Here is a 15,721-nt window from a genome sequence, read left to right on the forward strand (position 1 = left end):
GGCGGCTGCATGGGGCACCCGGCAACGTGGGGGGCCAGATTCCCCGGTGCCCCACGCAGCCGCCTGCTGCTCCGGCCCCGCTGCCCCTTCCTACCCCCGCCCCGCCCCTGCCCCGCCCCCGCTGCCCCTTCCTACCCCTGCTCCAGCCCCGCTGCCCCTTCCTACCCCTGCTCCAGCCCCGCTGCCCCTTCCTACCCCCGCCCCACCCCCACTGCCCCTTCCTAGCCCCGCCCCGCCCCCGCCCCGCCCCCACTGCCCCTGCCTACCCCTGCCCCGCCCCCGCCCCCGCTGCCGCTTGCTAACCCCGCCCCGGCCCCTCTGCCCCTTCCTACCCCTGCCCCACCCCCGCCCCGCCCCCACTGCCCCATCCTCCCCCTGCCCGCCCCCCCCCCCACTGCCCCTTCCTACCCCCGCCCCTTCCCGCCCCTTCCCGCTGCCCCTTCCTACCCCTGCCCCGCCCCCGCTGCCCCTTCCTACCCCCGCCCCGCCCCCACTGCCCCTTCCTACCCCTGCCCCTTCCTACCCCCGCTCCGCCCCTGCCCCACCCCTGCTTCCCCTTCCTACCCCTGCCCCGCCCCCACTGCCCTTCCTACCCCTGCTCTGCCCCCGCCCCCACTACCTCTTCCGGCCCCCGCCCCGCCCCCCCTGCCCCTTCCTACCCCTGCCCCGCCCCCACCCCACCCCCACTGCCTCTTCCTACCCCTGCCCCGCCCCAGCCCCACCCCCACTCCACCCCGTCCCCTGAGGACTGCAGCAGGGGTCGGGCTCCCTGCAGTCGTTGCTCCGCTCTGCCAGCTCGTGCTGGGGGCAGTTTCCCCCCTGCCCCCCAAGTGTTCTCCTTCCCCCCACAGGCCTTGGGTGCAGCCCTCCCCCCTGCAGGGGCCTGGGACCAGACCCCTCCCCCCCGCAGGGGGGGCTGCGTAGGGCACCAAGGTGGCCAGGCCGGCCCTGCTTGCAGCACCTGGGGCTAGCCAGGGTCCGGGGAAAGGAGCCGTCCCGGGGGGTTCGGGCGTTGGCACCGCCGCCTTGTGTCACAGGGTCCGCGGGCGCTGCTCTGGAGCTGCTCCCCACCAAGCCAGGCAGGACTCGGGAGCCTCCTCTCCCTCGGAGCAGCCTGTCTGCAGGGCAAGAAGCTCCCACGGCTTCACCTCCTGGGTCTCTCCTGGGAGCATTCAGCATCCTCTGCCCCTCCATGCGCTTCCCCCAGCGAGTCGCCCAGGCGGGGTCCTGGGGGGCCACAGGGTCCTGCCCCCCCACGGCGCAGTCAGACGTGACTCTCAGCCAGCCAGTAACACAGAGGTTTATTCGATGACAGGAACAGGGTCTAACACAGAGCTTGTAGGGACAGAGAACCGGACCCCTCGGCCGGGTCCATTCTGGGGGCAGTGAGCCAGACCCCCACGTCTGCCCTCACTCCTCGTCCCCAGGCAGCCCCAGACTGACCCCCCCTCCAGCCCCTCCTCTCTGGCCTTTCTCTCTTTCCCGGGTGCAAGAGGGATCTGCAAAAGCGGCCCTTTGGGAGACCAGATTCAGGCCCTTTCAGGGGCTGGGGGGCCGTGCAAGTGTCCCCGGGCCGCCATTTTCCTCCCCCCCCATAACGGCACACGGGCTTCCCCAAATGGAGCCAGGCCTGGGCGGGGGTCGCTGGTTAGAAATGTCCCCCAGCCCTAACCCCCAGCGCCTTCGAGCCGCCACGGCCCGGCGGGATCAGCGCCACAGCAGAGGCAGCGCCCGCGGCTCTCACTGTGCCCACGGCTCCGCGTCTCGCTGGCCTCCGCCCCCCCCTCTCGCACGGAGCGTCTCTGCCCTGCATCAGTCGCGGGTCTGGCGCTGGCTGAACCCTCGATCCTTCCCCAGCGTGCGACAGTCTCCAGGGCGGCCCTGCTGGAGCCCAGCGACCCCCGCCTGCCACGTCATTGACTTGAACTGGGACCGTGTAGATCATGGTTGCAACCAAGGGCCTGGAGTGGCACCAAACCTTGTATAAAGGGGGTCAAATGAGGTGTCTGAGACCAGGTTCTGGGTGGCTGGATGTGATGCTGCTGGCTGCGTGTGTGTCACTTTGTAGGTGAAGTTATGAGTATTGGCTCTGTGCTGTCTGTATGTCACACATGTGCTGTGCTGCTGGGAGACCCCAGATAAGCTGGTGTCAGCCCTGCCTAGCCTGCTGGATGCCCATTAAGGACCATCAGCGACACAACTGACCCATGGAGAGGAGGCAGATCCGCCTTGTGACTCAGCAAAGTGCAGGGACTGGCCCATGTGACTCCAGACTCCATTTTGCTGTAATTTTCCACAGTAAGAACAAAGAGATTCTTACACCTGGAAGAGCCTAGATAAGGCTGATGCCTCATCTCCATCTGGTCTTCAATCCTGCTTCGTACCTCTGGAGGGACTTTGCTACACACAGAAGCTCTGCACAAAGGCCTGAATGACCCATCCCAGCGGGGGATGTTCCAGAGACTTGATTTGAACCTGCAGTTTACTCCATCCCTGCTACAAGCCTGAACCAAGAACTTTGCCATCACTGCATGTAACTGATTCCATTTAACCAATTCTAGCGCTCAGCTCTAGCTTTTTCCTTTTCTGAATAAACCTTTAGATTTTAGATGCTAAAGGATCGGCACCAGCGTGATTTGTGGGTAAGATCTGATCTGTATATTGACCTGGGGCTGGGGCTTGGTCCTTTGGGATCGGGAGAACCTCTTTTCTGTTACTGGGGTGTTGGTTTTCATAACCATTCGTCCCCATACGAGTGGCACTGGTGGTGATACTGGGAAACTGGAGTGTCTGAGGGAATTGCTTGTGTGACTTGTGCTTAGCCAGTGGGGTGAGACCAAAGTCCTCTCTGGCCAGCAGGTTTGGTGCCTCAGAAGTGGAAAAACCCCAGCCTGGGGCTGTGACTGCCCTGCTCGGAGCGATTTGCCCTGAACTGGCACCTCAGTTGGGTCCCGCCAGAACCAGCATCGTTGCACCACCTGAATTGTGTTCAGTGCCTTTGGGGGCACTGCACTGAAACGCAATTGTCTGGGTGTGTGTCACGGGGGGCTCGTGCAATTCCTCCTCACAAGCCGGCCCGGGAGGGGCTCACGCTGGATTCCCCAGGGATCAGCAGACAGAGAAAGGGGGTTGGGGCTAAATCGCCCGGCTTTGAGCAGGCTCGGGGCCTTTAACCAGCCCCGCCCGGGCCCGTGGGGGCCCAGCCCTTTGGGGAGGGCTGGGAGGTAGCTCTGAACTACGGCTGAGGCCTGGGAGACGCCTGCTGCGGGGGACTGTGCAGGACTCGCGCCCCAGAGCCCCGGTGGCGCCGGCCGGGGACTCGCTGGCGAGCTCGCTAGCAGGGGGGCAGCTTCTCGGGTGTTTTCTCTGTAACGTTTCTACCCCAAGAATAACACGCCTGGCCCAGGGAGCGCTGGCCGCGAGCGCCCCACGCCTGGCGAGGACTCGGTGATCGGTCTCGGAGGAGAACCCAGCCGGCCCGGTTCCTCTGCCTTTGCTGGGGAGTTCGCCGCGGGGCCGGGAGCCGGGCAGGCCGGGGAGCCTGGAGCGGAGCCTTGCTGGGCTGTCGAGGGGGAGCAGAGCTGCAGCTGCCCTCGGGCTCCGGCTCTCGGGCTCCGGGCCAGCAGCCGCCATCCGGACTGTGGTTCCCGGGCTCTCTGCTCCCCCCAGACTCGGGGTCGTCTCTCACTCGTAATCCCCAGGGCAGCCCAGCCTCCTGCGTACACCAAGCTGGGTGCGCCTGGCCTGGGACAGGGAAGACGGGGGGCCGGCCGGCTACCGGGCGCCAGGGATCCTCGGCGGGGCGAGCGCGTCCCCTCTCCCGAAGCCCTGGGCGCCGCACGGCCCCCGAGCAGGGCCCGGCCTGCAGAGCTCACAGCAGGGCCCAGCGAGGGGCGGGTCCTGGCCCTGCACGGCCGCTCGCCGGCTCCCCTGGGTGCTGCACAGCCCCCGAGCAGGGCCCGGCCTGCAGAGCTCACAGCAGGGCGCCAGCGAAGGGCGGGTCCTGGCCCTGCACGGCCGCTCGCCGGCTCCCCTGGGTGCTGCACAGCCCCCGAGCCGGGCCCGGCCTGCAGAGCTCACAGCAGGGCGCCAGCGAGGGGCGGGTCCTGGCCCTGCACGGCCGCTCGCCGGCTCCCCTGGGTGCTCGGGCAGCTGGTGTGAATGGCGCTGGCGGGCTGTGCGCTTCGGCCGCTGCATCTGTGGCCATTGGCGCTTCCGACTGGCGCGGGCCGGGCCCGGGTTTCCTCCGGCTGGCTCGGCAATAGGGAGGTGGAGGAAACAGGCGGCTTGTTTTCCTCCCAGTGAATGAATCCTTCCCTCCCTGAACATAAGAACAGCCAGCCTGAGTCAGCCCAAAGGTCCATCCAGCCCAGTGTCCTGCTGCCGACAGTGGCCAGTGCCAGGTGCCCCCGAGGGAGTGAACCTAACAGGGAGTCATCAAGTGACCCATCCCCTGTCGCCCATTCCCAGCTGCCATAGGCGGCAGGTTTGTATAATTTTTGGTGGGGCCCAAAATGGTGGTGCCCCCCCGCTCCCGCCCTGTAAGCCGATATAAAATGAAGCTACAACGCGTCAGCGCCACAAGATTACAAGGGTCAATTAAAAGTGGAAAGTCAGAAGCAGCACTTGCCTACTTCAATATACGGTATTATATTTTGTTGCATCTGTTGTGATGAAGTGGGAATGTTCTTAATATTTTCTCTGAATACTGTGTGGGTGCCTCAGTTTCCCCTGCAAGATGCCAACTGAAGGTGTTGGGGACAAAGAGATCAGGTGGCCTCCTTGTCCAGAAGAGACACAGAAGCCAGAGGAGGGAGTGTCAGTTTGGAGCTGGCTGGGGAAATTGGGAGAGACCCAGAACTTGGTTCTGGGCTCCCCACCCCCCAAGATGGACCTGACAGAGGGGTTCTGTTTTCTGTACCAACAAGCTCTGTTTAAACTGTGTTCCCGTCATCTAATAAACCTTCTGTTTTACTGTCTGGCTGAGAGTCACATCTGACTGCAGAGTTGGGGTGCAGCGACCTCTGGTTGCCCCAGGACCAGCCTGGGCAGACTCACTTTGGAAAGTGCATGACGTGGAAGGGCTGAATGCTCCGAGGTCAGACCCAGGAAGGTGTAAGCTTCTTGCCCTGGAGACAGTATGCTCCGAGAGAGGAGGCTCCCCCAGAGTCCTGACTGGCTTTGTATGGAGATGTTCCAAAGCATCACAGCATCCCCTTCCACACCGTGCACTTCCCAGAAGTCCGCACAGGCACTGACACTCCCTCCTCCGGCCTTTGTCTCTTTTCCAGGCATTAGGAGGCCACCTGATCTCTCTGTTCTCCAACACCTTCAGTTGGCACCTTGCAGGGGAAACTGATTTGGGAGAAATGAAGTAAAAGCTGCCCAAACCGAGCTTGAGCACTCCTGAATTTTGAGGTGTTCAAATCTGGAAGGCAGGTGCTGGGGGTGGGAGAGGGCTGTGGGCTCCATGGGGGAGCATGGCAGCAACTGTCTGGAGCTGCATGGAGCCAGATACGCTGGTCTGAGTGGCACAGTAAGCGGTTTGGGGGTTGGAGAAGAGGTAGGGAGTTCCGGGGGGCAGTCAAGGGACAAGGAGCAGGGGGAGTTGGATGGGGCAGAGGTTCGAAGGGGCAGTCAGGGGACAGGCAGCAATTGGATAGGCATGGGAGTCTAAGAGGTTTATCAGGGGACAGGTAGGGGGTGCGGTCCTGGGGGGGGGAAGTTGGGTGGGGTCTCAGGAGGGGGCAGTTGGGGACAAGGAGAAGGGAGGCTTAGATAGGGGCTGAGGTCCCAAGGGGCAGTTAGGGGCAGGGGTCTCGGGAGGGGGTAATTGGGGAACAAGGACCAGTGGGGCTTAGATAGGGGGTGGAGGTTCTGGGGGGCAGTTGGGGCAGGGGTCTGGGGAGGGGGCAATCAGCGGACAGAGGCTGGGATTCAAAGGGCTCTGGGCTGCTGGCAGCCGCGGGGATCCCAGAGCCCTTTGAATCCCAGCCCCGGCTGGGAGTCAGAGGACTCTGGGCTGCCTGCAACCGCAGGGAGCCCAGAGCCTTTTAAATCCCAGCCGGGGCCGGGAATCAGAGGGCTCTGGGCTGCCCGCTGCGGCGGGGAGCCCAGAACCCTTTAAATCTCAGCCGCTGCTGGGATTTAAAGGGCTCTGGGCTGCCTGCAACCGGGGGGAGCTGAGACCCTTTTAAATCCCAGCCGCAGCCGGGAATCAGAGGGCTCTGCGCTGCCCGCTGCGGCGGGGAGCCCAGAGCCCTTTAAATCTCAGCCGCGGCTGGGATTTAAAGGGCTCTGGGCTGCCTGCACCCGCGGGGAGCACAGAGCTTTTAAAATCCCAGCCGCGGCCGGGAATCAGAGGGCTCTGGGCTCCCCGCCGCAGCAGGCAGCCCAGAGCCCTCTGATTCCCGGCCGCGGCTGGGATTTAAAAGGCTCTGGGCTCCCCGTGGTTGCAGGCAGCCCAGAGCCCTTTAAATCCCAGCCGTGGCCGGGAATCAGAGGGCTCTGGGCTGCCAGCTGCGGCGGGGAGCCCAGAGCCCTCTGATTCCCGGCCGCGGCTGGGATTTTAAAAGCTCTGTGCTCCCCGCGGTTGCAGGCAGCCCAGAGCCCTCTGATTCCCGGCCGCGGCTGGGATTTAAAAGGCTCTGGGCTGCCCGCCGCAGCAGACAGCCCAGAGCCCTCTGATTCCCGGCCGCGGCTGGGATTTAAAGGGCTCTGGGCTCCCCGCCGCAGCGGGAAGCCCAGAGCCCTCTGATTCCCGGCTGCGGCTGGGATTTAAAAGGCTCTGGGCTCCCCGCGTTTGCAGGCAGCCCAGAGCCCTTTAAATCCCAGCCGCGGCGGGGATTTAAAAGGCTCTGCGCTCCCCGCGGGTGCAGGCGGCCCCCAGCCGTTTAAATACCAGCCGCCGCCCGGACTAAGAGGGCGCGGGGCGGCCGGCAACCGCGGGGAGCACAGAGCCTTTTAAATCCCAGCCGCCGCCGGGAATCAGAGGGCTCTGGGCTGCCCGCTGCAGCAGGCAGCCCAGAGCCCTCTGATTCCCGGCGGCGGCTGGGATTTAAAGGGCTCTGGGCAGCCCTGGTGGCGGCGGCGGCGGCGGCAGCGGCGGGGGGGCGCTCCAAGCAGGGGAGAAAAAACATTGGTGGGGCAGAGCCCCTGCTTGGGATTTATTCATGGGGCTAAAGCCCCAGAGCCCCATATAAGTCGGCGCCTATGCCAGCTGCTGGCAAACAGAGGCCAGGGACACCCTCCCTGCCCAGCCTGGCTAATAGCCACTGATGGACCTGCCCTCCCTGAATGTATCTAGTTCTCTTTAACCCTGGAGCCTCCCGCAAGCTTTGGGGCTCAGCTGGGGCATGAAACCCCCGGCCCGGCCGGGCAGACACCGGCACCGGCCTCGAGCGGCAGAGAGAAGGTGGCACCTAAGTTCTGCCTCTTTGTACCGGCTGCGATTCGGTGACTCTTCCTCGCGGCCGCGGGAGGCTCCTGTCCCCCTGCGCGTCACACACCCGAGATCGTTCACAGCTGAGAGAGAAGTAACGTTAGTCCTGCCCCCGCCTGCCCTCGGGCTCGGGGGGCCATAAACGCTCCTCCGGCAGGGCCCATTTGGGCCACTCCTCAGACAAACCCGGCGGGCGGGGGCAGGGCTCCAGGGAGCTCGGCAGCTCGGCCCTTTTGCCCGCAGAAGTTGGTCCAATAAGTGACATTAACGCCCCGGCCTTGTCGCTCCATAGAGGGAGGCAGGCGCGTCACAGCCCCTCGCTAGCCAGGAGGTCTGTATTGCAGCTGCCAGGGTGCCAGGTCTGGGCACCTCGCGAGGTCCGTTAGTCCAGGGACCCAGCCCCAGTGTCCCCCCCCATACCCCTACCCCCGGCCAGTAGCTCCTTGTGGCAGGAGGACGCTGGGAGACCCGCCAGGCGAAGGTCTCTGCTTCTCGCGAGGGGCGACTGGATCAGATGGTGCAGGGCAGGGAAGGGCGGGCGGATCCTCAGTCTCCTGCTACCAGCACCTCCCTCGGCTGCCACCCGCGGGGCTCCGGGGCCATCTGCTCTGCCACCCGCACTAGCAGCCGCTCCCCTGGGCTCTGATGGGGATGCATCTTACGGTTGGTATTTATTAGGTGTACTACGGTAGCACCCAGGAGCCCTCGTCCTGGCCCAGGACCCCAGCGCGCCAGGGGCTGCACGTTACGGTTGCTATTAGGTGTATTATGGTAGCGCCCAGGAGCCCCCGTCCTTGCCCAAGACCCCAGCGCGCCAGGGGCTGCACGTTACGGTTGCTATTAGGTGTATTACGGTAGCGCCCAGGAGCCCCCGTCCTTGCTCAAGACCCCAGCGCGCCGGGGCTGCACGTTACGGTTGCTATTAGGTGTATTATGGTAGCGCCTAGGAGCCCCCGTCCTTGCCCAAGACCCCAGCGCACATGGGGCTGCACGTTACGGTTGCTATTAGGTGTATTACGGTAGCGCCTAGGAGCCCCCGTCCTGGCCCAGGACCCCAGCGCGCCAGGGGCTGCACGTTACGGTTGCTATTAGGTTTATTATGGTAGCTCCTAGGAGCCCCCGTCCTGGCCCAGGACCCCAGCACGCCAGGGGCTGCACGTTACGGTTGCTATTAGGTGTACTACGGTAGCGCCCAGGAGCCCTCGTCCTGGCCCAGGACCCCAGCGCGCCAGGGGCTGCACGTTACGGTTGCTATTAGGTGTATTATGGTAGCGCCCAGGAGCCCCCGTCCTGGCCTAGGACCCCAGCGCGCCAGGGGCTGCATGTTACGGTTGCTATTAGGTGTATTATGGTAGCGCCTAGGAGCCCCCGTCCTTGCCCAAGACCCCAGCACGCCAGGGGCTGCACGTTACGGTTGCTATTAGGTGTATTACGGTAGCGCCCAGGAGCCCCCGTCCTGGCCCAGGACCCCAGCGCGCCAGGGGCTGCACGTTACGGTTGCTATTAGGTGTACTACGGTAGCGCCCAGGCGCCCTCGTCCTGGCCCAGGACCCCAGCGCGCCAGGGGCTGCACGTTACGGTTGCTATTAGGTGTATTATGGTAGCGCCCAGGAGCCCCCGTCCTGGCCCAGGACCCCAGCGTGCCAGGGGCTGCACGTTACAGTTGCTATTAGGTGTATTATGGTAGCACCTAGGAGCCCCCGTCCTGGCCCAGGACCCCAGCGCGCCAGGGGCTGCACGTTACAGTTGCTATTAGGTGTATTATGGTAGCGCCTAGGAGCCCCCGTCCTGGCCCAGGACCCCAGCGCGCCAGGGGCTGCACGTTACGGTTGCTATTAGGTGTATTATGGTAGCGCCCAGGAGCCCCCGTCCTGGCCCAGGACCCCAGCGCGCCAGGGGCTGCACGTTACGGTTGCTATTAGGTGTATTACGGTAGCGCCCAGGAGCCCCCGTCCTGGCCCAGGACCCCAGCGCGCCAGGGGCTGCACACACACAGAACCCAGAGCCGGGCCCTGCCCCAGGGTGCTCCCAGCCCTGCATTCATCGTGAGGGGCGAACCGCTGAAGTGCCAGAATTGGAAGTCAGGCGTTTATCTGAACCTCTGGTGAGGGGACCCCTGCCCCCCCGAGCGGGGCCCCCCCAGCGCCCCACCCCCACGCGAGCAGCGCCTCAGTCTGCCCGCGCCCTCGCTTGCTCCCCAAACCCACAGGCACCTCGCTGGTCCTTGCCGTTCTCCCGCCGCCAGCTGGCGCCTGACACCCGCGTGGGAGCCGGATCGATCCACGCGGCACCCGCCCTCCACCGCCCCGATCTGTTTGCTCAGGGATCGCTTGGCAAACGCAGCCGCTTATCCCCGGGCTGCAGGGGACGCTCCCTTCGGCAGCAGGGCTGGCGGGTGCCCCCTCGCCCCTGCCCCGATGGATCTGTCCCTCGGCTTCGTCGTTCTGGAGGGGCTCCTGGCCCTGGCCGTGGTGGGCACCAACCTGCTGGTGTGCGCCGCGCTCTGCCTGCACCGGGAGCTGCGGAGCGTCACCAACTGCCTGGTGGCCTGCCTGGCGCTGGCCGACCTGGGCGTGGGCGCCCTGGCCATCCCCTTCTCCATGGTGCTCAGCCTGGAGCTCACCCTCTGCTTCTACACCTGCCTCTTCCTCGCCTGCTTCCCGCTGGTCACCACCCAGTTCTCCGTCCTCCTGCTGCTGCTCATCGCGCTCAACGCCCACCTGAAAATCCGGCTGCCCAGCAGGCAAGAGAGACGGGGCCCCCTGGGGCAGGGCCTCCCGGGGGTGGGGGCGTGGGGAGTTCCCCAGCCAAGGGGCAGCGGGACACGCCAGCTGGCTGGCTCCGGGGCCGGGCAAGCCAGTCTGTGGCCCCCGGTGGGTCTGGGGGCTGAGCGGCTCCTAGCAGGCCGCGGGGGGCACCCGCCCATCCGGCAGGCAGCGCTGGCACGCGGGCTCCGGCGCGCGCCAGGCCATCCCGGCGGGCGTGGCTCTGCCCAGGCTGCCGGGCAGCTGGGGCTCCAGGCCTGCAGCGGGGTGCCGAGGCCCTGAGCCGGCTCTCTCCTTGCAGCTACGCCGTGCACGTGAGGAAGGGCCGGGTGCTGGGCGCCGTGGGCCTGTGCTGGCTGCTCTCGCTGCTCATCGGCCTCTCCCCCATGATGGGCTGGAACCGCCTGGGGCGCTACGTGGAGGGGAACCGGACGCTGGCCGCCAGCTTCGCCGCCGAGCGAGTCCCCGTGGTCCTCATCGCCCGCGAGCAGCCCTACGGCGGCTTCCTCTCCAAGGTGTACCCGGGCGCGCGCGCGGCGCCCCCCTACAGCCAGCTGCACGACGACCACCTGGGGCGCTGCTCCTTCACCTCCGTCTTCACCCCCGAATACCTGGTCTACTTCGTCTTCTTCGCCTGCACGCTGCTGCCCCTGGGCGCCCTGCTGGGCATCTACGCCGACCTCTTCCGGCTGGTGCGCGGGCACTTCCTCGCCCAGCCGCTGCGGGCGGCCAGGCGCGGGGAGCTGCACATGGCGCGCACCCTCCTCCTCCTGCTCGGCATCTTCTGCCTCTGCTGGATCCCGCTGCACGTCATCTACTGCGTGCGGCTCCTCTGCCCCGGCTGCCGGAGCTACGCGGCCCTGGACCGCCTGGCCGTGCTGCTGTCCCACCTCAACTCCCTGGCCAACCCGCTCGTCTACGCCATGAGGAAGAAGGACTTCGGGCGGGCGCTCAGGTCCGTCCTCCTCCGCTACGTCCCCTGCTGCTCCGGCGCCAAGGTTCAGCCCCAGGGCCGCAGCGGCCGAAGATAAGAGGGACCAAGGCCCAGCCCTGGTCCTTATTCCCCGATCCCGGCGTAGCGCCCCGCCGAGCTCCCTGTCCTATTGGTAAAGGGAAGGGGTGACGCTCCCCCCCCCAATCTCTGGTGCCTGCCCCCTCAGCAACCCCCCAGCAGGGGCTGGGTTTTCTTCTCCTGGCTTTGTGTCCCTGGGGTTATTGTCTGTTAAATACCGGCCCCATCCTGGACGGTGCTGAGCCGCTTGGCTTACGCTGAGCTCCAGCCATGGGTTCCCGGTCTCTGGGCGAGTCGGAGGCACCCAGCCCCGCCAGCCAGCGCGAGCAGGGAAAACAAGGGGGGGGCTCCCGCCGGCTCACGGAGCAATTATTGAAGTGGTGGCAGGGATCGATCACGCAGCTGTCGGGCGGATAATGGACCCTGCTGCTGGGCAATAAAACCATCCCGTGACTGGCCTCCTGCTTTTACCAAATGTTTGTTAAATTGATTCTGGGAAAGGGCAGGGGAGCGGGGCCATGGGCTGCCTGCGGGGGGGGGGGGGTGGGGGAACAGGCCAGGGCTCCCTTCCAGCTGGGGGGGGGGGAGAAAGCAGGGGGGGGGGCTGGGAGGGACTGGCTGGCTCGGGGGGAGGGGATGGTTCCCAGCTGGTGGGGGTGTTGGGAAGGACTGGCTGGGGCGGGGGCTGGTTTGGGGTGGGGAACAGGCCACGGCTCCATCAAAGGCAGCATGTTTCCGGATTGGGGGGTGGGGGGCTCAGAAGGGTCTGGCTGGATGGGGGGGACGTCCCACGGCTCCCATCCAGCACAGGCTGTTCCCGGGTGGGGGTGGGGTGGGGGGGGGACTGGCCGGCTGGGGGGGGGGGGCTTGGCGGGGGGGGAGGGGGATTGGGCCGTGGCTCTGTCCAGCGCAGGCCATTCCCAGGTGGGGGGGAGGGGCTGGCTCGAGCCACCCGGCAACAGTGAAAGTGACCCAATGAAACTCCCCAGCATGGCAACGAGTCGCTGTGATGTCACAATGAGACTGTGATAAGTTGAGATGATGTCACAATGAGTCGCTGTGACGTCACAAGACTGTGATCAAACGGGGTTACAACACATTTGGATGCTGTGATGTCATGGGATTGGATGCGGTTACATCACACGTCGAGGCTGTAATGTCACGACGAACCGATGTGACGTCACACTTCCGCCCCGCTGTTCCGGACAAGCCCCGCTTCCGCCCCGCAGCGGATGACGAAACGGCGCTTCGCCCCTCACTGATTTCCCCGCCCCCTGACTTCCGCCCCGCGGGGCCCCGCCCTCCCCTCTCCCGCTCGGCGGCCATTGGCCGGGCGCAGCTCTCCCGGGGCGCGATTGGGCGAGCGGCTCTCGCGGGATCTGGGGCCCCGTGTTCTGAGGGCGGGCGGCCCCGTACGGCCCTTTCCTAGCCCGGCAGCGCGGAGCCAGCAGCGAGGTGAGGAGCGGGGGGGGCCGGGCCCGGCCAGGGACCCCCCCCGCATGGCCCCCCCCCGCCCGGCACCGGCCCCCCCCCCGGGACCCCCCGCTTCACCCCGGGGGGGGGAGGGGGCGCTCCGGAGCGGGGAAGAGGCGCTGGGGGGGGCGGCCCCGTGGGGGGGGTTCTGGGGGGGGCGGCCCCGTGGGGGGGGGCCCCGGGGCTCTGGGACCTGGGGGGGCGGGGCGGGGCGGGGGGCAGCCGGGGCCGGGCTGAGCGGATCCGGATTTGTGCCGCCGCTGCCCCGTGCGGGGTCCCAGTAACCCGGCCCCGCTCCGCCCGGCCCGGCCCCCGCAGTAACTGCTGGGTTCCGCAGCGCCTGGCGGTGGGGACCCGGCTCGGCCCGTGCGCACGGCGGGGGGGCGGGGGGCCCCGGCTGGCTGGAGAGGCCGCTCCCCGCTGGGGGGGTGCAGGGCGGGGTCCCCCCCCGTCCCAGGGCCGCTCCCCGCTGGGGGGGTGCAGGGGGGGGGTCCCCCCCCGTCCCAGGGCCGCTCCCCGCTGGGGGGGGTGCAGGGCGGGGTCCCCCCCCCCGTCCCAGGGCCGCTCCCCGCTGGGGGGGGTGCAGGGCGGGGTCCCCCCCCCCGTCCCAGGGCCGCTCCCCGCTGGGGGGGTGCAGGGCGGGGTCCCCCCCCCGTCCCAGGGCCGCTCCCCGCTGGGGGGGTGCAGGGCGGGGTCCCCCCCCGTCCCAGGGCCGCTCCCCGCTGGGGGCTGCAGGGCGGGGTCCCCCCCCCCATCCCAGCAGGGTCGGTCCTGTCGCCAGGTCCCTGCGCAGCGCTGAGCGGGTCTCCTGTCTCGCAGATGCCCGGGGTCACGGTGAAAGACGTGAACCAGCAGGAGTTCGTCAGGGCCCTGGCCGCCTTCCTCAAGAAGTGAGTTTCCCTTCCCCGGGGGCGGGTGGAGCGGCCGGACGCGGCTCGTTTGCACCGGGGAGGCCGCTGCCGCGCATCGGCCCAGGCTACGTTTCCTCTCCCCAAATGCCCCTTTGGATCTGCAGGGGCCTGTGGGTCCCTGCGCTCCTTGGGCCCGGGAAGTCTCCTCTGCGGGCCTGGCCGCCCCTCGCCACACGCAGCGCTATCCCGGCTGGGCTGCCCGGGAGCTGGGCTGACTTGTCTCTGCCTCGCTTCCAGGTCAGGGAAGCTGAAGGTGCCCGAGTGGGTGGATACGGTCAAGCTGGCCAAGCACAAGGAGCTGGCCCCGTACGACGAGAACTGGTTCTATACCAGAGCAGGTAAGAATCCCAGCCCTGCCCGTAGCACCAGGGGCACGTCTGCCCCCCGAACCAGCGGAGCAGTGACCCCTGAATGGGCTGGGGAGTCACAGCCCACGTCCCTCCCACGCGGCTGGCATTGCCGCCTCTTCTCGGGGGCTTCGGCTTGTGTGCTGTGTCCTGGGGAGGGGCGGCCGCGCGCCTCAGCCAGCAAACGCCCATTGAACCCGGAATCTGAGCGCTAGGCACTGAAAAGTGGGTTGTGTTCGATCCTGCTGGGCGTGTGGGAGGAGATGCCCTGACTCGCGATCACCCTGCGTTGCTAGTGAGGGACTGTGGCCTTGTGCCTCTGATCCATGGGCATGGCCGCCGCGGTTCCTCTGGAGTCTCCGGGCGCCGGCTCGTTTGTGACTCTTGGCTTGGCTTGTGAACGCACCACGTAGGGCAAAGGAACGGGCTCTGAATTCAGCTCTGCGCCGCAGCCTTTCCTGCCTGGCTGGGAGCCTCCTCTGGCTGGCGAGAGGCTCTCGAACACGTCCTGTGCCCCGAACCCTCCAGGGCTCTGATCCCAGCCCCCCTTGCCCTGGGTTTGTGAGTGAGGGGTCAGCTCGCTGCCAGGGGGTGTGCGCTGATTTCACCAGCCCTGCAGCCTGCGGGAGTCGTGCAGGGAACCCCGAGCGGGTGGTGGCGGGAGGAACTCTGCCCTGTGCGGCGATTCCGGCACCTCCGGCTTCCTAGCTGGAGCCCTGACCCCCGTGAGTCTCCTGGTCGCAGCTGGACCCATCCCTGGCGCCTTCGCTCCCCCGCCGTGGCGGCTGCTCAGAGAGGCTGTGCGGTGGGGGAGGGGGCGTGTTAATGCTTTGGCTTGGAAGCAGCCGCTGGGATGCCAGGCTAACGGGCTCTGCCTGTGGTTCTGCAGCTTCCACAGCCCGGCACCTGTACCTCCGTGGTGGTGCCGGCGTCGGCTCCATGACCAAGATCTATGGGGGCCGGCAGCGCAACGGCGTCATGCCCAGCCACTTCAGCCGCGGCTCCAAGAGCGTGGCCAGGCGGGTGCTGCAGGCCCTGGAGGGGCTGAAAATGGTGGAGAAGGATCAGGACGGGTGAGTGTCGAGGGGCCTGGCCGGCCGTTCGTGACGGGGACGGACGTGGCTGCTGGGTGGGAGGGGAGGCGGGTTTCGGAGCAGCCTGTCGGGTTTACACTGAGCGCGCCGGGTGTCGGAGCCCAATCTGAACGCTGCGTGGTGGGCACGGGCAGCAGCCGAGCCGGCTCCAGGGGCCGGGGCGCTGGGAGAGCGTTAGTCCACAGTGGCAGATTCTTTACCCTTCCTGTTTCCTGCCAGAGGTCGCAAACTCACCCCCCAGGGACAGAGAGATCTGGACAGAATCGCCGGACAGGTAAGGCTGCGTTCCCACCCCCGTGTGCTGGGTAGGGCCCGGGGACCCCGCCCGTGCGTTCAGGGTCCCTGAAAGCGGGTGTAGTTCAGCCCATGGCAGCATGGCGAGGGGCGTTCTCCCAGCCCCACGGCCAGGACAGAGCCAGCCGCTGCCTTTGGTGCCCTGGCTAGCAGCCCCGGCCGCATAGTGCTGAGCGTCCCCATTCCTCGCTCTTCCCCCTGCTGGGCTCTGCGCGAAGTGGCCGTGTGACCCCCACAACCTGTCTGGGGGTGGGGGGTGCACCTAGGCTGTCTCTCCCCCCCTTCTCCGGCACGGCTCTCATCCGCCTCCTCTCTTCCAGGTGGCAGCTGCAAACAAGAAACATTAAAATGAGCGTCAGAGAATAAAACCCGGTTCCTGTTTCA

The 15,721-nt window shown here is 66.8% G+C and overlaps 2 protein-coding genes across 2 annotated transcripts; both read left to right on the top strand.

Annotated features, from left to right (window-relative positions):
• The first annotated feature begins 9,858 nt into the window (after positions 1-9,858).
• LOC123351899 (adenosine receptor A1-like) lies at positions 9,859-11,237 on the top strand. The gene is made up of 2 exons (XM_044991582.1): positions 9,859-10,184; positions 10,508-11,237. The coding sequence occupies exons 1-2, from the start codon at positions 9,859-9,861 to the stop codon at positions 11,235-11,237; spliced, it is 1,056 nt and encodes a 351-aa protein (XP_044847517.1).
• Positions 11,238-12,617: 1,380 nt separating this feature from the next.
• On the top strand, positions 12,618-15,721 carry LOC123351786 (40S ribosomal protein S19). The gene is made up of 6 exons (XM_044991418.1): positions 12,618-12,673; positions 13,511-13,581; positions 13,840-13,940; positions 14,839-15,022; positions 15,263-15,317; positions 15,658-15,721. Exons 2-6 carry the CDS (start codon positions 13,511-13,513, stop codon positions 15,682-15,684), a joined length of 438 nt encoding a protein of 145 aa, XP_044847353.1. The 5' UTR covers positions 12,618-12,673; the 3' UTR covers positions 15,685-15,721.

Source organism: Mauremys mutica, chromosome 17, assembly GCF_020497125.1.
Source record: "Mauremys mutica isolate MM-2020 ecotype Southern chromosome 17, ASM2049712v1, whole genome shotgun sequence".
NCBI classification, from domain to species: domain Eukaryota; kingdom Metazoa; phylum Chordata; order Testudines; family Geoemydidae; genus Mauremys; species Mauremys mutica.